Source organism: Zonotrichia albicollis, chromosome 21 (genome assembly GCF_047830755.1).
Source record: "Zonotrichia albicollis isolate bZonAlb1 chromosome 21, bZonAlb1.hap1, whole genome shotgun sequence".
NCBI classification, from domain to species: Eukaryota; Metazoa; Chordata; class Aves; order Passeriformes; family Passerellidae; genus Zonotrichia; species Zonotrichia albicollis.
Window position 1 is genome coordinate 10383402 of NC_133839.1, and position 26258 is coordinate 10409659.

General features: G+C 54.2%; 1 protein-coding gene across 8 annotated transcripts in view; it reads right to left on the bottom strand.

Annotated features, from left to right (window-relative positions):
* Positions 1-22872, bottom strand: part of KCNT1 (potassium sodium-activated channel subfamily T member 1) — a 78058-nt gene extending 55186 nt beyond the window's left edge. For 2 of the 8 annotated variants that reach the window (XM_074556497.1, XM_074556498.1), the window contains exons 1-2: positions 22470-22868; positions 9004-9183 (exon numbers count right to left, since the gene is read on the bottom strand). In XM_074556497.1, coding sequence (XP_074412598.1) covers positions 9004-9183; positions 22470-22591 — 302 coding nt within the window. In that variant the 5' untranslated portion in view covers positions 22592-22868. Of the gene's footprint in view, positions 1-9003; positions 9184-9302; positions 9591-20208; positions 20318-22469 lie in introns of those variants that run through there. The other 6 variants (XM_074556496.1, XM_074556495.1, XM_074556494.1 and 3 more) reach the window with 6 other exon arrangements.
* Positions 22873-26258: the final 3386 nt, after the last annotated feature.

A 26258-nucleotide genomic window follows, 5' to 3' on the forward strand; every position in this document is an offset into this window, starting at 1 on the left:
CCCGCTCCTCACTCCCCTAGACCCCTCAGACAGCGTACCCAGCACCTCGGGGACAAACACCCCACAGCAGCCAGCTTTATGTAAAGCTACAACCAAAAGCTCAAAGACAGATGATGACAGAAGGTCCTGGAGCGAACAAGAAATGCCATTTTCCCTGGGTTTGTGGAGCTGGACGGGAGTGATGTGAGCACTGGCCTCCAGAGGGCCCCTCGGCAGTGAGACGGCAGAGAAACAGCAAAAATCACCGTGTGTTCCATGGGAGAAAACATCACAGGAAAAGCACAGGGGAAACACCAGAGCAGAAAACACATCTGGCTGCAGAAACCTTCATCCCCACACTGAGGGTTGGCACCCAGCACAATGGCACTGGCCACAGATGGTTCTGGGGTGTCCCAAACCCGAGGTGTCTTGCTCATCCACAAAATCTGCTCCCACCTTCCTCTCACAAATCACCATTTCTATGGCCAGCAAACAGCTCCAGGCTGTCTCCTGAAGGGACAGGAGCAGATGGTGTGTCTGGAGCAAGGCAGAAGCAGGACCAAGCAATTGTGGCCCCAGTGCAGCCCAAGGAGGCAAAGGCAGCTCTGAGCTCCTGGAGTTCCTCCAGGAACACGGATGGCCCTGGCAGGGCACGTCTGCCCCTGCACCACATGGCCGGGGGAGTTTCAGGACAGAAAATAACTCTGAAAATGCTTCCAAGCACTGCTTCACCCACTACTTGCTTTAAAGGACAAGTTTTCTGAGTTTGAGAAGTTTGGAAAACGTTGAACACTGGAAAACATTGAACATTGGAAAACATCCCTCTAATCTGCTGGCAGTGTGCTGACACCCATGGCATTCCTGTCTCACCAAGGCCTCGCATCCCAACTCTAACACCACAAATTTCTTCATTATCAATTATTTATCACCTAGAATAATTAAAGGGGAAATGCTGGACCTGCCAGGGGATTTGCAACCCTGAAATCCTCCTTCCAGCCCTCTGGCTGTGCAGGGGAGATCTCAAAACATCAATGAGGTTGTGGGGACAGAACAGAGAGCAGAGTCAGGCTGGCACCACAGGGACCTGCCTGCTCCAGCAGGCTGCACTTTGATCCTCTCCCTGCAGGAAAACAGCAGCCAGAAATTTGCTAAAATGGCAACAAAAAGCTCCACAAAGAGAGGAAATGAGGTCACGGAGCCGATGAAATTCAATGCTGTTAATTGATACAAAGCGTGATGGAGCAGCAGAATCTAAACTCTGAACTCTCTGAAAGATAATTTTTTTTTTAAAAAAATTGCAGCAATGCAGCAAATTAATGGACTGATAATTGAGGCAATCTCCAGATTTGGGGGCTGGGAGGCTGCACTGCCAAGCCTTGGTGGGAAGCTGAGAGCAGCTGGCAGAGCCTTGCACAGAGCCTGTGTGAGCCACGCTGAGCTTGGAGCCAGGAGCAAGAGGAGGGGTTTAATTTGCACATGAACACCTCCACCTCTGCTCCGGATCACAGAGGTGCCAGTGGAGCAGAGGCAAATGCAGCGTGGCAGGGAAAGCTGTGCTCGCTGCAGGGCTCCACGGGCAGCCTGCTCTCATCCCTCAGTAAGCAGGGCTGCAATAGAAAAGGATTGCTGCTGTCTGTTGGTGGCACTTCTCGCCACCAGAGAGGTTTGCATTCAAATTCCAGCCTTTGATTCCTGTCTAAGCCACTCTGCTGCACAGACCACAATAAAATGAGTGAGATGCCTCACAGGAACACGCACAGCAGCACTTGAAAACCAAGTTATTCACTGTGCTGGTGATCTCACAGCCACACAGGGGTCTGAGGGAGAGCAGCTCACACCTGAGCAGGGCTGGGGACAGGGCTGGGACAGAGGGACAGGAACCTCTGTGTCCCCCAAGAGGGGAATGCCTGAGCTGCCAGGCACTGAACAGCCTGTGCACAGGAAAAGCAGTGAGCAACACCTTCAGAGCAGCAATAAATTATTTCCCTTGGGAACAAAGATGCAACTGCAATGAGAGAAGGTGGTGGGAAAACACAGCAGTAAAATTTAATGCATTCTCTGCAATTACAGCTACAGCTGCCAAGTTGTTTCTCGTGCTGTCACTACAGCAGCAGTGACAGCTTTGGGCTCAGCCCGACCTCCCACCCAGCCTCACCTGAAGCTGCAGAGCCCTCCTGGGGATTCCTGCAGGCACAGGGCCCTGCTGTGCTGACAAACAGCAGCCTGGTGTGTGCACATCCCTGTGCTGGAGATCCCTGCCCAGGTTTCACACCCAGCCTGCCCTTTCCTGTCGCAGACATCTTTTATGAAAAATCCTTTCCTTGAGATTTTTCCTCCTAAGAAGCTGAGAGGCCTCAGGAACAAAATGTAAACAATGATTATCCGCTGCTGTGGAATGCAACAGGTGCATCTGTGATTGGTCTCATGTGGTTGTTTCTAATTAATGGCCAATCACAGCCCAGCTGGCTTGGACTCTCTGTCCAAGCCACAAGCCTTTGTTATCATTCTTTCTTTTTCTATTCCTTGCTAGCCTTCTGATGAAATCCTTTCTTCTATTATTTTAGTATAATTTTAATGTGATACATATCATAAAATAATAAATCAAGCCTTCTGAAACAGAGTCAGATCCTCATCTCTTCCCCAGTGAAAACCCCTGTGAGCACGGTCACACTTTCCCTGCAGGCTGAGGGGGCACAGGAGCTCCCCTGGCATGGAGATGTCCCAAAGCCACCCCAGGAGCCCCCAGAGATGTCCCACCAGGCTCCAGAACCACACCAAGACCCCGTGGAAGGAGCTTTGCTCCATTTCCCACAGCAGGAGCCAGGACTCCAGCATCTCTCACACCCTCTGCACTCTGCCTGCCAGGAAATCTCTCTTTCAGGACTTTCTGTGTGTCTGCACAATTGCTTGAGGGGAGTGAAACAATTCATTTAGCCCAAATGAGTGAGCTCAGCACCAACCCAGGGGCTGCCCTGGAAATGTGCCCACCTCACCAAACCCCTGCCCGTGCTCCTCCCTTCACTCAGGTACCTTGAAATGCTGTTTCCTCTTTCAAACCCATTCCCACAACAAACAGAAAAGAAACCAAAGGGAAAGTAAATAAGTGGGAAGAGAAAACCACCCCAGGGAGGGACGGAAATTTGAGCCCACAGTGTTAAATTGCACTAAATAACTGAAAATCAATGTTGTTCTTCCTTTTCCTCAGGGCACAGCCATACACAGCAGCACTCCAGGGACACCTCTGCTCATTCCACCAGCCTGCTACGTGCACTTGCTTTTATTGCAAGCAAGGGCCCACTGCTGACAGTGAAAACAATATCCCTGGAAAAAAGCAATGGCCATTTTTTAAAATAAAATAATAGTTACAATTACAAGAGAACTGTGTTTCTTCTTTGCTCTATTACTTTCATAATTTTCCTAATACTCCTGCCAATGTCCACGGGTACCTGCCTCAAGATGAAGAGAAAAGAGCACACCAATAGCTGCAAGGAAACATCAATTAAAAAACTCCAAGCAGCACAGCAATTAAGACACAGCATTGGGAATCATCCCTGCAGCCTTTCAGAACAACTGGAAAAACAAACCTCAATTAAAAATGCTATCATTAAAAAAAATCTTGTGCAAACACGAGAAAACCCAAATCAGTTTTATAAAAACCCAAATCAATTTTATAAAAAACCCAAATCAATTTTATAAATCTGCCTCAGGCTTCCAGTGCTCCTCATCCTGGTGTGTCCCACCTGGGGCTGGGCTCAGGGATCCACTGGCAGCATCTGTTGGTTTTGCCCTTGTTAAAGGTGAGGAGGTGCCCACACCATGCAGGGCTGGCAGGGGCAAATTCCTGCTTGTGCTGTCACACAGAAACTTCCCTTACAAAGCCTTGACTCAAGGAAACAGCCTAATCTAATTATTTAATTAATTAAACAGCCTAATCTCATTAATAATTGGTTTGGTTTTGCTTTGCCAGGTGGAAGGAGCAGTGGAGAAGCAATTTAATTCTGCTGGACTCACAGCTGGGATCCCAGCACCTCATCATCACTGAGCTGTCCCTTGAGAGATTCTGCACCCAGGGATGTGGGAATAGCTCTAAACACCATTTTTGAGGGAAGGGATATTAGCAATGATATCCAGCCTGCTTTACAAACAAGGGAAATGCTGGGGATGAAGAGCCTCCCCCAGGGGAATTTTGGGGCACACAGGCACCAGAGCTGAATTTCCTAATGCCAGGTACCAACCTTCCCTGGCACAGAGGCTACAGCCTGAGCAGACTGTGCGCTGATTTAAAATATTGGCCATTACCTCACCAGCAGAGAAATAAATGTCTCTAATTTCTGGGTACAAATTGGAATTTTCAAATTGGCATCTGCATCTTCCAAATAAAAAGGGGAAAATTGCCCATTAAATCAAATAGCAATGAAGAGAGGACTCAGCCACAGAACCTGCCTGGGGAGCACAAAACTCCCCAGCTCCATTAATGTAATGATGAATTTTGATGAGGAACTCACTTGGGGCATGTTAGCATGAAAACTGCAGGGATGAGATCCTCCAAGGCTGATACTGCAGCACTTCACTTTGCTCATGCCAAGCATCATCTGACCTGATAAGAGTCAGAGCCACCACTTAGTGACAAATTAGAGACAAAGACCAGATGCTGGATCACAGACAAAGAAGTTGTAAGACTCTTAAAAAAAACTGAAAGCAGAAACTTAAAAGAATTGTCAAAATCCTCTTTTCTTGGTTATGCAACATCCAAAATATCTTTGATTTGAAATAGGAGATGTTAAAATTTTATAGAGAAGTTGCTGAATTCTTCTGCACAAGCAGCTTTTCCAAACATTCTCATCCATCAAAATGATTTTTTTGCTGATAATTAGCCTCAGAAAAATGCACTTAATCAAAGTGACATCCATTACTTCTCGCTCCTGTAAATAGGACTGTGGCTTCTGACGATGATTTTCTGGAAAGTGTTCAGACTATTCAAATTAGGCAACAAATAAGCTCCTAATGAACACTTTTCTGAGATACAGTTTAATTTTACTTACGGGCTTTTTTTATACATGCCCCAACCCAGCTGTCAGCACTGTCCAAGAAAAGAGAAATGCAGGAGGATCAAAAACTGCCACAGCCAGGACAGCGAACATCAAAGGGCTGCCACAGCTTGGGGTGTGAAACAATATTTACCCGCCCAGCAGATGTGCTTTCTCAGCTGCCTTTAATCAGCACTTGCAGCATCCCTTCAGAACAGGAGCCTGGGCAGCCCCAGCCTTGGGGATGCTGGGTTGGGTTCCTGCTGCATTCCCCAGCATCCCTGGTCCTGTTCTTACACCTCCTTGGCCCTGGGGATGCTGGGTTGGGTTCCTGCTGCATTCCCCAGCATCCCTGGCCTGGCTCTCACACCTCCCAGGCTCTGGGGATGCTCTGCTCAACTCCTGATCCCCTCCCCAGCATCCCTGGGCTGGCTCTGGGATGCTGTGCTGAGCTTCTGCTCCCTTCCCCAGCATCCCTGGTCCTATTCTCACACCTCCCAGGCTCTGGGATGTTGTGCTGAGCTCCTGCTCCTTTCCCCAGCATCCCTGGCCTGGCTCTGGGATGTTGTGCTGAGCTCCTGCTCCCTTCCCCAGCATCCCTGGCCTGGCTCTGGGATGTTGTGCTGAGCTTCTGCTCCATTCCCCAGCATCCCTGGTCCTATTCTCACACCTCCTTGGCCCTGGAGATGCTGTGCTGAGCTCCTGCTCCCTTCCCCAGCATCCCTGGCCTTGCTCTCACATCTCCCTGGTGCACAGGATTCCCATGCCCAGAGGATTCCCACTCCAGGAAGGTGAAAAGGCAGCCAGGCCTTTGTGCCCCCAGTTCCTCACCTTCTCTTTGTCACAGGCTCAGCATCTCAAACTCTGCCTTTGCAGAGGCTCCGTGTGCTTTCGTGGCCACAAAACATCAGTGAGATAAGAAAGGCAGCACTGCCAGAAGCCAGCAGAACAAATCCATTTTTCTCCCAGTGCTGGCATTGACAGCACCTTCCAAACAGGAAGGGAATTTGTGAGCTGGGCAGGACTAATGCCAGACAACAGAGGCAACTGCAAGGCTCCAAAGAGAACCTTCCCTGCCCAAGGCAGAAATCACCTCCAGGCCCCAGCAGTCAGATTCCTGCCCTGGGAGCTGTTTGTAGCCTCTGGGAATTCAGAGCTGAATGCTGAATGACACCTAACCCTGCTCCTCCTGCCCAGCAGAAATGTCAAGGCCAGAATTCGAACACAGCCGAGCCCAAAGCCTTCCACCCTTCGTGGCAGTGAGCTCTGAAGACAGTGAGGTGATCCTGGAAGGAGCACTTGGACTTGACAACTCTAGATTTGCTTGTCATTAGGCTTTTCTCTCTCTGTCTCACAAATCCATTTTCCTCCCACATTCCCTTCCCAGCCAGCCGTTTCCTATTTGCTTCCTGGCCAATTTATTGCACCACCACAGGATGTTCAGAGTGTTATTTCATTCTCCTGTCAATCAGTCCACCTGCCAAAGAGCAAGCCCTGCTCAGATCGACTGCGTTCGTCTTTCACATCCCAAAAACAAAGGTAAATTAGGAGCAGCCTAATTTACCCATTCCACATCACACTCACTGATTAGTTCCTTCTGTTTCAGAGGTTATCTGGACCCACTCTCTCCCCCTGCTGCACCACAGCTCTCTAATTATCTCCTTGTTCCAACGAGCTCTCATCTCCTCAAGCTCCAGCATTACCTCATTCCAGGGTTGGTGTCTCTTCAGCATCCCCTGTGATGAGGATGCACTAATTCATCTCCTGCAGGAGCAGTTTTAACTCTCCAGAAGCAGCAAAACCCTGGCTCCCCTTTGGCCTCCCATCCTTTCAGCCTTTGCTGACCCCAGAAACCTCCTCACTTCCAGCAGCACACTCATCCCAGGGTAACATTCACAATCAGATATTTCAGACATTGATTTTAAGCATTCCTTTGACAAATAAATGAGATATTCAGCATTATGGGTGCTTTCCTCCAGTGTTACATCTCCAAGCCCAACGAGCTCTGTTTTACCCCTGCAGAGTTTGTGGGGGGATTTTCCTCAGCACATCCCTGCCAGGGCTGCAACAAAATCCTTCAAAGCACAGCTCTGAGCTGCTTATCATCCACAAAGCCTAAAAGTCTCTCTGCTTCTCGTTTTTTTCTTCCTAAATCAGCTCCTGATTCAGTGGGTTTGGAGCAGGCTAATGAACTAGTCATAATTACTCCAGCGAGCTCGGTTCAGCCATAAGGTCCCACTGTTATTAATGACTCGGACTGGAATTTAGGCCTGACAGCAACATTTCCCAAAGCCCACAGCTCATCTCAGCTCCCAGGGAAGCCAAGTGGACTCCAGTGAACAGCAAATGTGGGCTCAGAGATCTGCATGCCCCCACACAATGAAATTATCAGTGTTTTCCAGATGAAGGGGAAATCAAATAACTCAAGGAAACAGCACAGAGCTGGTGAAACTGAGATATCTTGAGAAACAATGCTAATGAATTCTTGAGAAATGGGGCTAATGAATTAACAAAGCAACCCAGAGCATCTCCACATTAAAATTAAAGAGAGATGCTGAATCAGAAAGACTCAAATTTAGAGGAAAATGAAGGTTAAGGGGTGTAACCAGAGAAATACATAAAGAACACAATCTGCTATTGCCATCTTCATACTTCAGATGCTTCCAAATACTTAAATATGAAAACTATTAAATCTTCAAACTTGACCAAATGAGCCATATCACAGCCATTCTGAAAGCCAGACATTTTCTGCAGCAGGAATTTCCTGTTAACTTCTCACTTGGTGTCATAAAACTCTATTAATGTTTAAGTGTCTGTTAAGGAAATCTGGGCTTTAAAACCTCCAGGATCACAGATTCCTTTTCGAGCCAGACCAATTTTATGCAGCGATAAAAGTTAGGAACACTTATAGAGAACATTTGTAAAACCCACATTCACAGTCTCAAAGCCAAATGCACTCTTTTTTTTTTTTTACGATACTTGTACACATAAAAAAAAGAAATTATCTCTTAAGAGAAAAGCACAAAAAACCTTGATGCAGGTGTACCAGGCACACAGCAGCTAGTCAAGGACTAACCAGTAATTGAAAGGTTTTCTCCAACAAGAATTACACCTCTCTTTGTTTGCATCATGCAATTAATTGGTGGGGAAAGATAAAACTCTGACTCCCCATTAGCACTGGCATTTATGATATGAGCAGAGTTGAAGGGAAGGTGCCTGTTCCTCTCGATTGAACTGCTCTGCCCATGGAATCCTCGTGCCACTCACGGCATTCCCTCTGCTGCTCACTCAAGCTGGGGATCAATCCCAGCCAGGCAGGAGCTCAGCACAAAAATAAAGCCATTCCTGTGGTAAGGAACGGAGAGCAGCACCACAACCGCAGCAGCTCTTCACCCTGCTGCCAAGACAGCCTCCGAGGGCAGCCTGGAGGAGCCGTCCCTGCCTGTCAGCCCAAATTCCACACAAATCCACAGGGAGCTCCACTATCCCACACCTCCCCCAGACATTGGTCCCTTCTCCTGCTTGCCAGCCCCTGGTGGGACTCCAGGATGGAGCCAGGTGCCCACAGAGCTCTGCTGGCCCAGCGCATCCACAACAACTTACAGGGCACCTCCAACGCTCCCAGGGCATCCACAGCACCCCCGGTGCACCCACAGCGCTCCCAGCACATCCAGCCCCGGGGCACCCCGATGTTCCCGAGGCCCCCGCGGCCTCCACCCGCACACCTGGCGGTGTCACACACCGCCGGATCCTCCAGCACATCCCAGCGCCCGCAGCTCCGAGCAGAGCCGGCCATCCCCGGCCTCTGCTGCCCTCAGCACCGCGGAGAGCTCCGCACCGGGCGGGAGCAGCACCGCGGACAGCTCCGCGCCCGTGTCCCCTCCGTGTCCCCTCCGGTGTCCCGCGGCTGTCCCCGGTGTGTCCCCCCAGCCCAGGCAGAGCCCCAGGTCCGTGTGTCCCCGCCGGCCGCTCGCTGTCCCCGCGCTGTGCCCCGAACCTGTCGTCGCTCTGGAAGGACTGGTCCCCCAGCAGCAGATCGCGGAAGCGGTACCGGGGCGGCAGCGGCAGCACCTCGGACTCCAGCTCCGTCATCTTCAGGGAGGCGATGTCCAGGATGACCCCGCTCTTGCGGCTCCCGCCGCCGTCCCCGCCGCCGCAGCCGCCGGGCGACGAGAGCCTGCGGGAGAGACACACAGAGGGGACAGCGACAATGGGGGGGCGCGGGGGCCCTGCCCTGCCCTGCCCGCCCCCGCCCGCCCCGGCGCCTCCTCCGCGCCCCCCCGCACCCCCGGTTACATTGCGGGGCAGGCGGCGCCCCCCCGGCAGAGCGCTCCCCCCGGGGGCATGGGTGGCTCGGGGCTCCGCCGCTCGGCACCGGGCCCGGCAGGGTCCCCCGGAGCGCCCCGCACAGCGGCGCCGGGCTCAGGACATCGGCTGCGAGCGGCGGAGCGACGGAGAGCAAGAGGAGCCAATGGAAGAGCCCGAGCGCCGGGAGGAAACCAAACTGCTCGCAAGATAAGCGAGAGCCAAGCCCAGATCCACCCCCAGGCTCCCCCCGCCGCCAAAAGTAGGGATGGGAGGCAGCAAGGCGATGGCTCCACAGCCGTGCTGGAAGCACAAGCACAACCTCCTCTCCGGGCTGCTGGCACTTAAATCATCCCAACAGCCCCGGGATTAAATGGGAAACCGCCGAGGCTGATGAGTCAGTCGCCTGTCCAGCTGCCAAGTGCCGTGGCCAGGAGGATACATCACCCACCCCTTGGCATGGCCATGGCACTTGGACACATCACCCATACTGCCCATCCCTGGCATGCCTGTGGTCAGGAGGATACATCACCCATCCCTGGCATGCCCATGGACAGGAGGACACATCACCCATCCCTGGCATGCCCATGGACAGGAGGACACATCACCCATCCCTGGCATGCCCATGGACAGGAGGACACATCACCCACATCACCCATCCCTGGCATGCCCATGCCCAGGGGGATACACCACCCATCCCTTGGCACGGCTATGGCCAGGAGGACACATCACCCATCCCTTGGCATGCCCATGGCTCCATCAGGGATGGGCAGTGCCTGGCAGAGACCCAAGGTGGTGGCTCACAGACAGCTGCGTGTGGCCACCACACACATGGAGGAGATGGAACCCAGCCAGCCCTCAGGAGGCTCTTTCAGAGGGTTAAAGGCTTTCTCTGGTCTCTTTTCTCAAAGCACATTCACCAACAAGAACATGGGTACACCACTGCTGCCCATCACAGCAGATTGGGGCTGAACTGAAACCTCACAAAGCAGCAAAGCCATCCATTGCAGAGACCCCAAAGGCAGCACCCTGATCCTGTCTGGTTGGGCTCCATCAGTGAAGTTCATCCAGGAGCACCAATTTCAGAGTCTTGGTGGGAAGCCTGGAGGACAGGGCTTGGAAGAGGACACGTGGTGCCTCTGAGCTGATTCTTTGTCCCTCACATGGAACTGGAGTGTGAGGCAGCAAAGAGCTGAAAGGCTCCAACTCCTGCCTGATGTTCTTCCAAGAGTCTCCTCCAAAGCCTCTCCAACCCATTCCCAGCATCTTCCCACAGCTTTGCCTCCAGAATACCCTGCACAAGCAAAGGCAGAAGAGCCTCCAGCAGCTGAACCAGCACCGAGCACAGATCAGGGATTTGCTGCAGGGATGGGAGCTGAGGCTCCTCAGATCCTCTTCTCTCTCCACCAACTCACAGCCCTGCAAATCATCTCCCAGCCGAGCAGATCCCAAAGCCCTGCTCAGCTGCTGCTCCCGAGTTTCCAGAAGAGCAGTCAGCACGCAGGATTTCAGAAATTCTGCTGAGCACAGCCCCAGCAGACAGCCCAGCCCGCCCTCAGCGCTTCAGATGCTTCTCCCTGTTGTTATTTGCCACTTAATCCTGTCCCCCCCAGAGCTGCTCAGCTCCTCTCAGCTGCCACGTGCACAGAGCAGCCAGGGCTCTGCTCTGACTGATGCATCTGTGCAGCGCCTTGGGCACTGGGGAGGTTATTCTGTGCTACTCATTGATCCAAAACTTGGTCTTCAGGATAAATCAAACCAAGCTCCTGTCAAGTCAAGCACTCCCTCTGGATCCACTGATATAAGCACTGAGGTTTGCTGACCACCTCCAGCTCGTGTTGCAAAGGCGGATCTAACAGTAAGCACAAAAGAAAAAAAGAAAAAGAAAGCCACAATTAAGTCTTTCCTCTTGGAGCTTAACTATGATAAATGAGGCCAAAAGCAGGCTGTTTCTAGGCCATCAGGACAGCACCCTGAAAGGCAAATTTCAGCGTGAGAAAATGTAATTTTTAAAAATTATCCACCCTCTTATGATAACCATGGTTTAAAGCGGGGAGCCAGGTGCCTGGCTCCAAATGGGGGTGACTGTAATTGTGTTTGAAGGGGAATGTCACACCCAGAGCTCTCCAGGGATTGTCCAGTGCCCATTCAAAGGAGCACCTTGTTTAAAGGAGTGCTGAGCTGCACAGCCCTGGACACACTGCCTGCCATGTGCAAAGGGCATCTTTACCCACAGCTCCTGGGCACGCAGGACCATCCCCACCCAGCCCTCTCTGGGAGCTGTGGATGCTCACAGCTATTCCCAGCCCTTCTCCTGGGTATCAAACACACTTTTGGGGGTTTGGGTTCTCTTTGGCTTTTTTATTTCCACAATATAATTTCCAACTCAATTAATCCACCTCTCCTGGCCTCGGATCGTGTGTCAGACCATGAAACAAAGCAAATATTCACCACTGTCCTTTATCAGCACTTAGAATCTGTAGTAAAATCCAATTATATCAGTAGCTCTGGAAACACAATTTCTGCTATTTGCATCTGATCTCCTTCTCCCATTGGCAGTAGCAGCTACACTTTGAATGCATTTTCTCTTACTCTTGCATACAAAATCATTCAGAATTTTAAAATTTTGGCACACTTGTTTATTCTGGATGAAGCTTCACTACACGAAATACTGCATTTGCTTGTTTGTCATGATGGCTTTATCAACTGCACAGTGACTTTGAGATATTGCACATTGATGTCTTAGACAAAAGTGCTCCTGCACAGCACACAAATCTCCTGAGGATTTACAACCTCTCCTCCCAGACACAGGGATCCTGAGCTATGCAAATGCCACAGCAACCTGGCTACTTCTTCAAAGCTGTAGTGGTACAAAATAAAAAATTCATGAACAAGCTCATTTATTGCATAGTCTTCAAATACTACCGAAAAAAAAAAAAATAATCCTGGAGTGGTTTATAGCTAAATACAGATCTGCAGCTTTATTTTTATCATCCCTTTCCTTCCTTCCTCCAGAAGCCTGTACCACTAAAGCAGCGTGCTGCCATCAGCATATGGAAACCTCCACACTCCTCACTCTCAGCTACAGCAGCGTCTCTGTCCCAGCCTGGGCAGCTCCTGGGGAGGGGACAGGGCCCTGCTCAGCCTCCTGGAGCTGGGCTGAGCCCTGGTGACCCAGCCAGACCCCTCTGCTCCTGCTATAGAACCATCCCTGCCTGGTTCAGCTCACACAGGAGCCCCAGAGCCACGCCTGCCTCAGCTCCTCCATCCTTCCCTGAGCCTGGGCTGGCTCAGCCTCTCCTGCCCTTGCTGGTGCCACCAGGCCATGGGAGCCTCACTTTTTAACCAGCCCAATCCCCATAACAATCTACATCCACCCTGGAACAGAAAGCCTCACCTCCTTCTGGGAATGAAAGTTCATCATAAACTTCAAAATCCTCATCGGCCTAAAAACAGACTCCTACTCCCTTACCTTCTTCCCCATTGCACAGTTCGTATCATGGTCCATCCTACAATTCACAACATGGGCTGGAAATGCCAGCACAGAGCCCAGGAGGAGCTCGGTGTGGCTCTGCAGTGCCCTGTGCTCCTGGAGCCCCTCAGAGCTCCCCACATCCAACAGGCAGCTCGGCCTCACAGCAAAATCCACAGGCAGGGCGCTCCTTGCAATGGATGTTAGGATTTCCATTATTGTTTGTAGCTATGTCTGTCAAAAAGAGGAAGGACAGAACCCAAGTTCCTGCTCTGCTTCCTCGCACACCACAAAAACCACAGGGCACCTCCTGCTTCCCACCACAAACCAGCAGGGTCACCACAGAGCCCACACTGCTGTGGGATGGACCTGCCCACACCTGCCAGGAGCCCCAGAGCCCTCAGGGACCCCTCTGCTCTGTCAGCACCAGAATTATGGAGATATCTTCTCCTTCTGTGCAAGTGGAACAGGTGCACCTACATTTGGAGCCGGTTCTTGCATAACCTGCAGCCTGAAGCTCTCCTCTCCCACTCCAGGCTGCAGAAGGAGGCAGAGGCCCAGGCCCTGCTGGCAGGATCTGCTCCAAGCCTATCCTTCCCCAGGAGCACGGCCAGGAAAGGAGGAGGCCAGGATGGGAGCCTGGATGTGCCGCCAGGACAGCGAGCACCCCGTGCCCAACCCTGCATCCCCTCCTCAGGCAAAGCCACCTCTCAGCTGGGACAGTCCCTGCAGCACCCAGAGCTGCTGCTGTGCCTCCTGTCACCTCTGAAAGGACAACCCCTGGCTGAGACAGGGGAGCAGAGCCACACACAGGCTCTGACCTTTGGCTGCTGGCACCGACACAGGACACAAGCTGCTGGCACTGCCCAGCTCTGGGCAGCAAACGGGCACTGGCTGGGCAGGAGCCTCCAGCTGCTCTTTGCTGGCCCAGACCACGGTAGGGTGAGTGTCTGGATGGCACTCAAGGGCTGGGAACCTCTCCAGAGGCTCCTTGGGCACAGCAAGGGCTGCCATGTCCTGTCCCCCCGTCCCAGCCATGGCTGCAGAGCCTGTCCTGCACCCTGGTCCATCCTGATCCACCCTCAACCACCACCAGGCTCCCTGAGCCCCTCCAGGGAGCCAAGGCATGCAGGAAACGCTGCCCTTTCTTTCCCTATAGTTATTTAAATATATACAATCATCTCGTGTTTGTTTCTCCTCCCACAGCTCTTCTGGTTACCAGGTTACAGTTGTTCTCCCCTCTCTTTGTGGTTTGGGGGTTTATTCCCTCTGAGTGACACCTCTGTGGGGTCTCCTAATGGCTGGAGTGTTTGGGGACACAGGTTGGGTTCCTGGAGCCAGGATGAGCACATCCCCCCTCCCAGCCCTGCAGGGACAGCCCATGGCAGGGTCTGGGTGCTCATTTCAGAGCTGATTTCTCTGCCAACACCTCTCTCAGTGAGCAGCAGCCAGGTCACTGCTGGCTCTGTCTTGCCTTGCTGAGGAAGAGCCCCAGGCCCTCACCCCCTGTCCCCTGTCCCTCCCCAGAGGTGTCACAGTCACTGCTCATTGAGATACTGGTACCCCTGTGATGGGTGTGGATTTGAGATCTGATTCAGAGAGTTTGAGGAGCTCTGAGGATATGAACAGACCCATCCCAACCCCACTCATCACTCCCATGCAGCCTGAGCAGCTTTTCAATCCTGGTTTGGGTACAAACCTGCAGAACACACCCTCACCCATCTCTCCACACACACTCTCACAATGTGTGAATTCTCCCAGATTAAATTCCTGCATCCCAGCTCCCATCCCCACAGACAGCTGGACGGTCCACGTCAGGAGCTGCTGCTGCTCAGAACTTGTGCAGAGCAGCTGAGCCCTGTGACAAATCCATCCATCCAACAAGCACAGGCAATTTAGCACCACAGGCCTCACGGAGAAATTAGCATTTTGTGTGTTTCACGTGGAAAATGAACAGGAAGAGTGAGTCAGTGCAAAGCTCCACCAGCCTTTCCCCCGCTGGCAAATGCTATTTTCTAGAAGATAAAAGCAGAAATTGTACCTTCCAGGTCCAGAGCCACTTTGCTCATTGGACAGCCCTGCCTCAGCAATGGAGCCCCACACCTCCCCATCCCTTCTGGCCAGCACATGAATGTTTTGTGTGACAGGCTCACAGGAAGCACAGCCCCACAGAAAAACCTTTTCCTTTTTCTTTGATCCCACAGCAGTGTGAATGAGCCACAGGCATTCCCTTTGTCCAGGGGTATGGAAGGGCTGGCAGAGCTGGTTCCAGCAGGCACAAAGGCAAACAGGCCATGCTGGTGTCCCTAGGGACTGCAAAGCCCAAATAACCCTGGGGAAAACAGGCAGGGAGAGCTCATCCTGAGCTCCTGGCAGGTGAGGGGAGCAGCTCTCACTCCTCAGGCCTGGCCTGGGGCCTCCTCATCTCTTTAACAAGAAAAACCAACCTAGAGCAGTGCAAGGCCTGGTGGAACCAATCTGAGCAACCTGGGCTGTGGGAGCTCCCCTTTCCATGGCAGGGGGTTGGAACTGCAGGATCTTTAAGGTTCCCTCAGCCCAAATCCTTCTGTGATTTGCAACCAGCCCATTCTATTGTGTCAATATGCAAATAAAACGCAAATCAGCCCAGCTGAGCACTTGCAGCACAGCATCCCAAGCGTGCTGGCCTGAGGACACAGCTCTGTCCCCATCGCTGTCCTTGGGCTCCCAGGGCTCATTCCCAGCATCAGGAGAAGGGGCAGACCCAGAGCACTCAGCCTGCAGAGCCAAGGTCACCAGCCCTGCCGGAAATTCCTGACTCAGCCCTCTCCGGGCTATTTGTGGATTGCATCAGGCCCCTCTCTGCTGTGGGAGCAGATTTCCATCCCTTCCCAGCAAGGACATCCCCCCTTTCTCCTCCTGGGTTTGTAGGGTGGCCTGGGAGCCAAAACAAATCCTTCTAAAAGTTCAGTCAAGCCCAGGGCTCAAGAAAAGCAGGAACCAGGACTCACTGCCGGACAAACAGTCCCTCAGGGAGGCCCTGCCTGTCCCAATGGGAATTCTGGAGGCTGTGCACACCAGATTCCCCAGGAAAACCACCCAGCCTTCAGGGACAACACCAGGGTCATCATTCACACCAACCAACCAACACAGATTTAAACCTCAACAGATAATTCACCTAAAAAGAGAACAATTCCCTTGGTACGGCCTCCAGAGATGTTCATGAGAGCCAGTGGCCAACCCTCCCCTCTTCCATGAGCCTGTGCCTTCCCAAGGGACACAATCCTGGCAGTGTCTCACTCCCCTCATGACATCCTCAGCCACGTTTGTCAGCAGCTTTCAGGCTGATGTGAAAATAAATTAAAGCCTGCAAGTCGGGGAAAGTGCTAATTCCTGCTAATAAACTGCTGGGAAAATCCTCCCCTCTGCCCAGCCCCAAGCTGCTACAAACAGCAAGGGTTGGAGCATGGAGGCAAAAAACTTCTTTATGCTCCAGACTCCTGCAGAACAGCCCCTGCTATGGAAGCAGAAAATAATAGAGGGATGTGGGAGGAGGAAGAGTCTCCTCACAGTGTTCAAAACCACAAAGTTTCACAGAAATAAACCCCCAGAGGCAGGTTTGTCACCACACCTGCCGGCCAGGACGTGATGGGATGAGGGGAGATTGGAAGGCAGGAGACAAACAGAAGGGGAGCACTGAAGCAAACATCAGTGGGGTCCCACCAGGCTCTCCAGGCCTGCGGGGCCTCAGAGGGGATGGGGATGGCTGCAAATTATGCACTGGAGTCCAACCAGAACCAGACTGCAAACAGGAAGATCTTGGGGCACTGACCGACCTTGTGATAAAATGTCAGACAAAAATTAGCATCAATAAATTCCAAGTGATCCAAAGGGAGAGGGGGGCAATCATCTTCCTGCACACAGAGAGCTCTGCAAATCAGCGCTCAGGAAAGAGCCACAGCAGATATGCCACAAAGCCAACAGCTCTCAGAGGTGATCAAAACCCCAAATTTCAGGGAAGGTTTTTTATTCCAGACAAGCCCACCATGGAGTCACACACACTTCTGGCTCCTCAGAGCTGCAACAGCACAGAGAAACAGATTATTCAACTAATTCCAGAGGTAACTGTGGGTTTTAAAGTGATTTGTGCAAGGCAAGGCCAAATAGACCAGGAGGAGCCTCCAGCCTGGAGAGAGACATGATGAAAAGCAGATAAAACCAGAGAGGACAACCAGGGAGCAGGAACATCACAGGAGCTGCAGGAGCTCAGGGAAATCACAGGCAGCAGCTCAAAGGAGCAGGAGCACTTCTGTCACACCACAGGGCTCCCATCCATCCCCTTGTGGAAACAGAAAGAGCCAATGGCTCCAGGAGGGAGCAGGAATGCCCAGGGAATCCACCAGGCTGGCACAGTCACTGGGAAGGGCTGCTCCCTCCTGCCCTCTGTCCCTGCCACAGAACCCCACAAAGGTTTGGGTTGGAAGGAGCCTAAATCCTCTCATTCCCAAGGGCAGGGATGGTTTGGGTTGGAAGGAGCCTAAATCCCATCTCATTCCCCAGGGCAGGGATGGTTTGGGTTGGGAGGGCCCTAAATCCCATCTCATTCCCAAGGACAGGGATGGTTTGGGTTGGAAGGGCTCTAAATCCCCTCAATTCCCAAGGACAGGGATGGTTTGGGTTGGAAGGAGCCTAAATCCCATCTCATTCCTAAGGGCAGGGATGGTTTGCGTTGGAAGGAGCCTAAATCCCCTCATTCCCAAGGGCAGGGATGGCTGGGTTGGAAGGGCCCTAAATCCCATCTCATTCCCAAGGGCAGGGATGGCTGGGTCGGAAGGGCCCTAAATCCCATCTCATTCCTAAGGACAGGGATGGTTTGGGTTGGAAGGGCTCTAAATCCCATCTCATTCCTAAGGACAGGGATGGTTTGGGTTGGAAGGATCCTAAATCCCATCTCATTCCATAGGGCAGGGATGGTTTGGGTTGGAAGGGCCCTAAATCCCATCTCATTCCATAGGGCAGGGATGGCTGGGTTGGAAGGATCCTAAATCCCATCTCATTCCTAAGGACAGGGATGGTTTGGGTTGGAAGGAGCCTAAATCCCATCTCATTCCCAAGGGCAGGGATGGTTTGGGTTGGAAGGAGCCTAAATCCCATCTCATTCCCAAGGGCAGGGATGGTTTGGGTTGGAAGGAGCCTAAATCCCATCTCATTCCCAAGGGCAGGGATGGTTTGGGCTGGAAGGGCTCTAAATCCCATCTCATTCCACAGGGCAGGGATGGTTTGGGTTGGGAGGGCCCTAAATCCCATCTCATTCCCAAGGACAGGGATGGTTTGGGTTGGAAGGATCCTAAATCCCATCTCATTCCCAAGGGCAGGGATGGTTTGGGTTGGAAGGATCCTAAATCCCATCTCATTCCCAAGGACAGGGATGGTTTGGGTTGGAAGGATCCTAAATCCCCTCATTCCACAGGGCAGGGATGGTTTGGGTTGGAAGGAGCCTAAATCCCATCTCATTCCACAGGGCAGGGATGGTTTGGGTTGGAAAGACCCTAAATCCCATCTCATTCCCAAGGGCAGGGATGGTTTGGGCTGGAAGGGCTCTAAATCCCATCTCATTCCATAGGGAAGGGATGGCTTGGTTGGAAGGGCCCTAAATCCCCTCATTCCCAAGGACAGGGATGGTTTGGGTTGGAAGGGCTCTAAATCCCATCTCATTCCCAAGGGCAGGGATGGCTTGGGTTGGAAGGATCCTAGATCCCATCTCATTCCCAAGGACAGGAACAGCTCCCACTGTCCCAGGCTGCTCCAAGCCCATCCAGCCCAGCCTTGGGGCAGCCCCAGCTGCTCTGGGCACCCTCCCCACCCTCACAGGGAACAATTCCCTCCCCAGCTCCCTCTGAACCTCCTCTCCTGCAGTTTGTGTCACCAGGGACAGCAGGGCAGGGGCACCTGAGCCGGAGCTCTCCTGGCCTGGCTGATTCATGAGAAGGATGAATGAGATGTCCCCACTCCAGCCCAGCCTGGCAGGGACGCAAGAGAAACGCTCAGGGCTCCAAAACAAATTGCGTGGGGTCAGGGAGAGGCCGCTGCAGGACGGGCAGGATCCAGAGAGATGCTGTAAATATTTTTGCAGAGCAGAAAGAGCCCTGAGCACAGGCAGTGACCTACTTTGCTGCTCTCCAGTGAAGGGTGACACGGCCATGCCAGAGCCCAAGGGCAGCTCCTGAGGAGGACATCGAGCACACTGGGGCTCCTTTTATGGACAGAACAGTGGGGAAGGGTCCCAAAACCTCTTCCCACTGACTCAGGAAGGGTCCCAAAGCCTCTTCCCACTGAGCCAAGTGTGCTAGTGGGTGCTCCTCCTTTCCTAACCATCTGAGGAGAACAAGAGCAGAATTTCTATCTCATCTCTGCCACATAAACACCCTGAAAACACAGGATGTTTGGCCCTGTGTTTTATGGCTCCCCATTGCAATTTCTCCAGGAACAGCAAGGCCTTGATGCCCACGGGCAGCCAAAGCAACAGTTGTTGTTGCAATGCACAAGGCTGACTTTCTGGAAGCTGACAAATGTCCAAGCTGGTAATCACGCCTGGAGGAACTGATTACTAATTAGCTACAGAGCCTGGGTCAGTGCAAGCTCTGCCAAAGAGGCATCTCCTCATCCATCTGCAGAAAATTGAAAACTTAAGAGACAACAACAGGCTGTCAGCTGCAGGGACCATCCTTGTGCTAAACTGAGACAGTTCCTTGGATTCATGGAAAGACAAGCAGGAGAACCATCCTGGACCTGGATGAGTGCTCACACTTAGCAAGAATCCCATTTCCAATCCATAATCTGTGCTTTTTTTCTTTTCTCCTGCCGTTGGACTCAGAGTGGCAGAGTCTGGCTTTAACCAGAGTGGCAGAAGGTGCCTATGGGCATTTTTAACCTGGCTGCTCCAAATTTTGCTGTGAATTTTAAGGCCAAAAGCCCTGTCCCAGCCAGGTGGGACTGAGCAGAGCTCCCTAGAGCTGCCATCCCACAGGAACACCCTGAGGCTGGCATTTGCTGCTGTCCAGCCCCAAGCTCAGCCTCTCTGCACTGGACTCACCTCCCTTGCACACCCAGCTCCCAAATCCCTGCTCCCACAGCCTGCAAACAGCAGCAGCCACACGGATCCCCCAAGAGCAGACAGGACAAAAGGCACGTACGTCTAGGGCAGAGCCATGGGCCCCCAGCAGCAGCCCCGGCGCTCCCTCCAGCCGCTGCTCCTCAGCCGAGCACGGAAATCTGAACCTGCTCCCGCCCAGCCCTGCCTCTCCCGCTGGCCCCGGCTCGGGCAGGATATTTTTGTGTGAGTCCTTCCATCTGGCTGCCCATCCATCACCGTGCCCGTACATGGGCAGGCCGGGGAAATCCTGAGTTCCCCGAAGTGACAGCCTGGATCCTTGTGAAAACACTCACCCACATTTCCCACGAGGTAGGACAGCGAAATTCAGGCTCTTTGTACCCTCTCTGGGTGCCAGAAATGTGTATTTATTCTCCAAACAAACTCTCAAGTGCTTTTACATTTAACCCTTTGCTTTCCACATGGGAGGGACTTTCAGGACCGTTATGGAGAGGGGCGGGAGGAAGCTCACAGACATTTCCACACACATCTCCACTCTCAGGAAACCGAGCAGACAGAATTTCTCTTTAACAGCTTTTAAGCCAGCTCTAGATTTGCTAAGTGAAGGGATAATTGAGTTTCCCCTTATTTCAGCGGGGTCAGCCCAGCTGAGGTCCCCTGAGCACTCAGCAGAAGGTTCAGTGAGTGTGTTCTGCATCTTTGCTGCTCTGCCCTGGCTCCCACATCCCTCACACACATCTCTGGTGACATTGCTGGTCTGCCATCACACCTGCAAGCACAGGGAGGACACAGGGAGATGGTGCTGGGCCCTGCTCTGCCCTGGGGCTGTGCACAAACCACACCTGGAGGGGAGGGAAAACCCTTGGGGAGTGAGGGACAAACCCTTGTGGCAGGCAGGGCTGAGAGGCAGCAGGTGGTTAAATGTGGTGACCATTTGGGGCAGGATTTGTGCCCCCAGCCCAAGCTGCAGAGGAGGAAAGCAAAGAGCAGATCAGGCCCCTGGGATGGTCTGGTGGTGCTCACTGCCTGCTCTGCCCTCTCTCTTTAGCCTGTCTCTAGCAATCCTCCTCTGCTTCTGCAGCTGATCAGCTCTGGAAAAGTGCATTAGGCACCAGCCTGCTCCGAGCTGGGGAAAATGCAGAGTCCTGAGGGCTGCGGGCAGATTGTTTAATGTCTCCAGAAGGGCAGCAAAGGGCTGAGCACAAGGGCAGGCAAGACAAGCAATGGCATTTCAACCTCTCCGGAGCCTGAGGGGGTTAGGAACACATCGAGCTGCAGAGAAATAATTGGGAAACAAAGTTCCTCAGTTCAGATTGAGAGAGACAGGCAGGAGGATCTCTGGGCAAGGGTTTTGTAGTGCATTAGGTGAGGATAAATCACCCAGGCAGGGCTGTGGTGTCAGTAATGAGGAGAACTCCTCATCTTCCCCTAATGCTGAGGTTGGAAATCTCCAGGAGCTGCTGTCTCCAACCCATCCCTGATCTTCACAGACACAAGAAGCCCCTCAAGGGTGTAATTTCTGCAGACACATCAAGCACAGCTGCAAAATGAGGCAGTGGGAGGGCCGGGGAAAGCACTGTGCTCTGCAGCCACCCTGCTGTGCCCAAAATAACCAAACGGTGCCACCCAGATTGGGGGTCCTGAGGCACCACGGAGCCCTGGACATTGTGTCCCTGACAGAGAGAAGGTAATAATGAGGGTCTTAACCCTAAAAAAACAACATTCAAGGATTTCATTAATTATCCACCTCAGTGGCAAGGTACTGAGAGCTAAAGAACAGCGTGTTCCTTCTTTTTTCATTTAGGTTTTCAGTAATAAAAGATCATTTCCCTAAATCATGGCAAGCAGATGAAGACATAAAAAATCCCAGCTGGGCAGCCCAGGGCACAAATCCAGCCAAGGTCCTTATCTGCCAAGCACGAATTGATACACACGACTCATCTGCACACTTCAGCTGGCACTGGATGAGTGTGGCAGTCAGAAGTAAATTTAACCAGAACAATGATAATACACAGCATTTTTTCAGGAAAAACTGGGCTATTTTGGCAAGGACCACTTGTGAGGAACGGGTGCTGCTGCCAGGATGGTGGCACTGAGTCCCGCTGCTCTCAAGCAGCCCCTCCCTCACACCGGACACGGCAACTTCGGCACAAACCCAGCCCAGGGATGGAGCAGGGGCTGGGCAGCCCCTACAGGAATGCAGCATTTCCCGGGTGCCCCTTGGCTTTGGGGCGGCTCCGGGGCTCACCCGAGCCCTGCCTCACCCTCACACCCCCAGAGGGATCAGCACAGACTCTCTTCCCGTGAAGGATGGGACTGCTCGGGGGGCTCCAAGCGCCCCTTCCCCATCCCCAGGCAGCTCCCGACTGCCCCATCCCGAGGTGCTGCACCCACAGGGACCCGGCCGGGCCTGCGAGCGCCGCAGAAACTTTCCTGCAGCCTCGGGGCACGGGGAGAGCGGCGGGGACGGGGCACGGGGGTCCCGCCTGCCCCGGGAAGGGAAAGGGCCGCTCCGGCCGCCCCGGGAGCTCCGCGCTGCAGCGGCCCCACCGCTCCCCACCACGGCAGCCCCGGGGACCCTCCCCAGCCCCGGTACCTGTGGGCGCTGCCATCGTCGTAGACGAAGGAGCGGTTGGTGTAGCACTCGGAGCACACGGGCCGCCCCTCGGCCGGTTTGTAGATCCCCTGCAGGCTCCGCTCCTCGCCCGAGAACGGCATCGGAGCGCCGAGGCGGGGCAGAGCCGGGGGCGCGGGCCGGGGGCTGCCGGCCGCGGGCAGGGGCAGAGCCAGCGCCGCCGTCCCGGTGCCGGAGCCGCTGCCGGGGCCGCCGCCCGCCGCCCATCACGGCGCGCCCCGGCGCCGCCGCCGCGGCAGCCCGCGGGCCGCTCGGGAGCTCCGCATGCCGGGGCCGGGCGGCTCCGCGGGGAGCGCGGCGGGGAGCGGGCGGCAACAGGTGCGGGATGAGCGGGGAGGGGCGGGGAAGGGCGGGACCGGCGGGCGGGGCGCACCGGGCGGGGCCGGGCTCCGCCCTACGCGCACCGGCGGCCGCGCTCGCCTCCCGCCCCGGAGCTGCCCCCGCGACCCCCGGGGTGCGGCAGCAGCCGGTGATTCCCCCGGTCCGCGTCCCTTCGCCTCTGGCCTCTGTCAGCGCGACCTTCGGGTGGCTTGCGTTATTTTCCTTTTTCTTCTCCTTTTTCCTATCTTTTCCCCCTCATTTCCCCTTTCTCCCCTCTTTCCCTTTTTCCTTTCTTTTCTTCCTTTCCTTTTCTATTGTTTTCCTTTTCTTTTTTTATTTCTTTTTCTTTATCATTTGGTTGGATTCTTTTTTTCCACTACCCACACAAATATTTGTGTTGAGCGCTGCTGCGCCTCGGGGTTGTGCCGAAAGCAAACAGCGCGGCCAAGCCCCGGCAATTCCTGCGCCGTGCTGCGCGGCCGGGCCGGCAGCGTTCATCCTCCCGGGGGGCCCTGCTGCAAAAACACGGCCCCGCTGGGGAATGGCCCCGGGCCAGGGACAGCGTGGGCAGCCTGGAAACGAGCCGCCATCCGCCAGGAAAGGGTTAACGGGATGGGCTCCAAGGTGCGTCCCCTGCAAGCTCAGCCCCGTGTGCCAGGAGGTGCCACCAGTGATGGTGTGGCCAAATGTGAAGCGCCCCAAAATTGTGTCCCCTGGCAGATGTGAGAGGCTGCAAAGGGAGCGGCCCCGGCACAGGCAGGGAGTTCTGCCCCACTCCTCTCCTTTGTGCTTCCTTCTCCGTTCCTCTCTCCGAGCCCAGGGCGCTGGGCAGCTCGCTATGGTGCCATTTTTTGGGATCCCGGAGCCGGGCTGGTGGTCCGATACCCCGGTAAAGAACTGCTCCCACAGAGGCCACACAGCCCCTCCTGTTCTGTGCCAAGCGCCACCTCAGTCACCCAGCGCTTCAGTGCCACCCAGGCAAGGTGACACCACCCACGCTGGGATCCCGCAGCTCCCGGGGCTTTGGTTTCCCTCCGAAGCTCCCAGTCCCGCTGACCCGGGTCCCCCCACCCTCGCAGGGCCCGTGTGATCCACGGGCACCCGGCGGATCCGCAGCCCCCGCCGTGCCCCAGCCCCCGGAGCCTGAGGGAAATGCCCCCGCTCGATGCGCTGCGCTCTGCGCTTCTCTCCAGCACCGCAGACTTTGTTTCTCCCGCAGCATCTCTTCCTCCTCCTCCTCTCTCTCCATATGGACTCTCCTACACCAGGAGTCACCGGAGAGAAAAGCAATTAATGCTCCCCGTGCAATCCACCCGTGCGATGCTTCCCAGCCCAGCCCGCTTTGAAGAGGGAAGGTTATTCTCCATTCACTAATTGCCTCACATTATCTGGTGCGAAGTGTCAACGTGCAGCTCGCCGAGGAGAGGGGTGGGTGGCACAGCAGCGTATTGACATGCTGGGTGATAACACAGGCGTGGGGGAGGAATTATTTAAAACAGTCAGATGCCGAGAGAAATGAAAAATGAAAGAGAAAGAGCCAGAAGAAGAGGACATCCCCATCCAAATGCTGGAGTTTGAATGGCAGAGTGGGGATGGTTCTGCCTGCCCCTGTCACTGGTGACATCCCAGTCCCACCATGAGCAGCTGCTCAGGCCACCACAGGGACAAGCAGAGCAATCTGGTGGCATCCTGCCTAAGGAAAGAGCTCTGGGCCTGGGCTCTGCTCCCAGCTCCAGCACGGAGCAATCCCCTGCATCCCTGAAACCATGAGGGAAAGGCAGGGCAGTGCTCTCAGCAAAGGTGTCATTCAGAATTTTGGGGGCTGGGCTGGTTCTTCCTGCCTCACTGCAGCACTCCCCAAAATGCTATTGATGCTACAAGTCCTCATTTCCCAGCAGACATTGTCACAAAACACAATTAATAAAGATTTCATGTACCTCCTACTACAGGGCTGTTCTCCTGATTCCCTCAGTCCTGACAGCTCAGCTGGGGAGCCCCTCAGCACCCCAACAGCAGGAGAGCACACCCTGCAAGGGGCTGCACCCCGACATTCCTGCCAAATTCTGGACAGGAGAGCACACCCTGCAAGGGGCTGCACCCCGACATTCCTGCCAAATTCTGGACAGGAGAGCACACCCTGCAAGGGGCTGCACCCCGACATTCCTGCCAAATTCTGGACAGGAGAGCACACCCTGCAAGGGGCTGCACCCCGACATTCCTGCCAAATTCTGGACAGGAGAGCACACACTGCAAAGGGCTGCACCCCGACATTCCTGCCAAATTCTGGACAGGAGAGCACACACTGCAAAGGGGCTGCACCCCGACATTCCTGCCAAATTCTGGACAGGAGAGCACACACTGCAAAGGGGCTGCACCCCGACATTCCTGCCAAATTCTGGACAGGAGAGCACACACTGCAAAGGGGCTGCATCCCGACATTCCTGCCAAATTCTGGACAGGAGAGCACACACTGCAAGGGGCTGCACCCCGACATTCCTGCCGAATTCTGGACAGGAGAGCACACCCTGCAAGGGGCTGCACCCCAACATTCCTGCCGAATTCTGGACAGGAGAGCACACGCTGTAAGGAGCTGCTCCGTGCCTGGGCAGGGGATGAGCAGCACACCCCGAGTGCTGTTTCCACAGCCGGGTGTGTGTGTGTGAACACAGAGCTCTCTGCTCTGCAGGCTCGGGGGGCAGCACAGGGGGCTCCCAGGAAAGGCAAACTCTCTGTCTGAGAACCCCCAGGGCTGGGAGCAGGGACAGGCCCTGCTGAAGGCTGCTCTGACACATCCCAGCCCAGCTGCCCGAGGAGGGGCCTCGCACAGGGCAGGGAGACTCAACTCTGCTGTTCCTGCGTCTGGGAGAACAATAAATAAACCGGTGGGAGGCACCAGTGGGATGAGTCAGAGGCGAGAGTGAGAGAAAGTCGTCATGCACAGAGCACATCATCCGTGTCCAGCGACCCACAGGGCTCCAGGGGCTCGTGTCAGGGGGTCCCTGTGCTGCTCCAGCCCCCGATAACCCCCTGCCAGGAGGGCAATGGGCACAGCCCCACCAGCGGGATGGCCATGCCTGGGGGGCTGCAGCCCCTCCCAGCCCTGGGGACCAGCAGCAGCACAGCTGGATCCATCCAGCAGCTGGAGAGGAGGGGATGGGGCATCACTGAAACCCCAGGAGCTGCATCCAGCTCCTGTTTCCCCCACAACCTTGGGCAAGCTTTGCCTTTTCGGGTGCATCACCCTGGGCAAGGAGGTGCCCAGGAGAAATGCTCCAGCTGAGACTTCTCCCATTTGTCCCAGGAGAAATGCCCAGCGCAGGGCAGAGCAGCCACAGGCGTCAGGAACAGCAACACCAGATCTGCTCCCAGCTGGAAACATTGTCAGAGCGTGGAGTGAATTTAATCAGAGCAGAGCCCGAGCCCAGACTC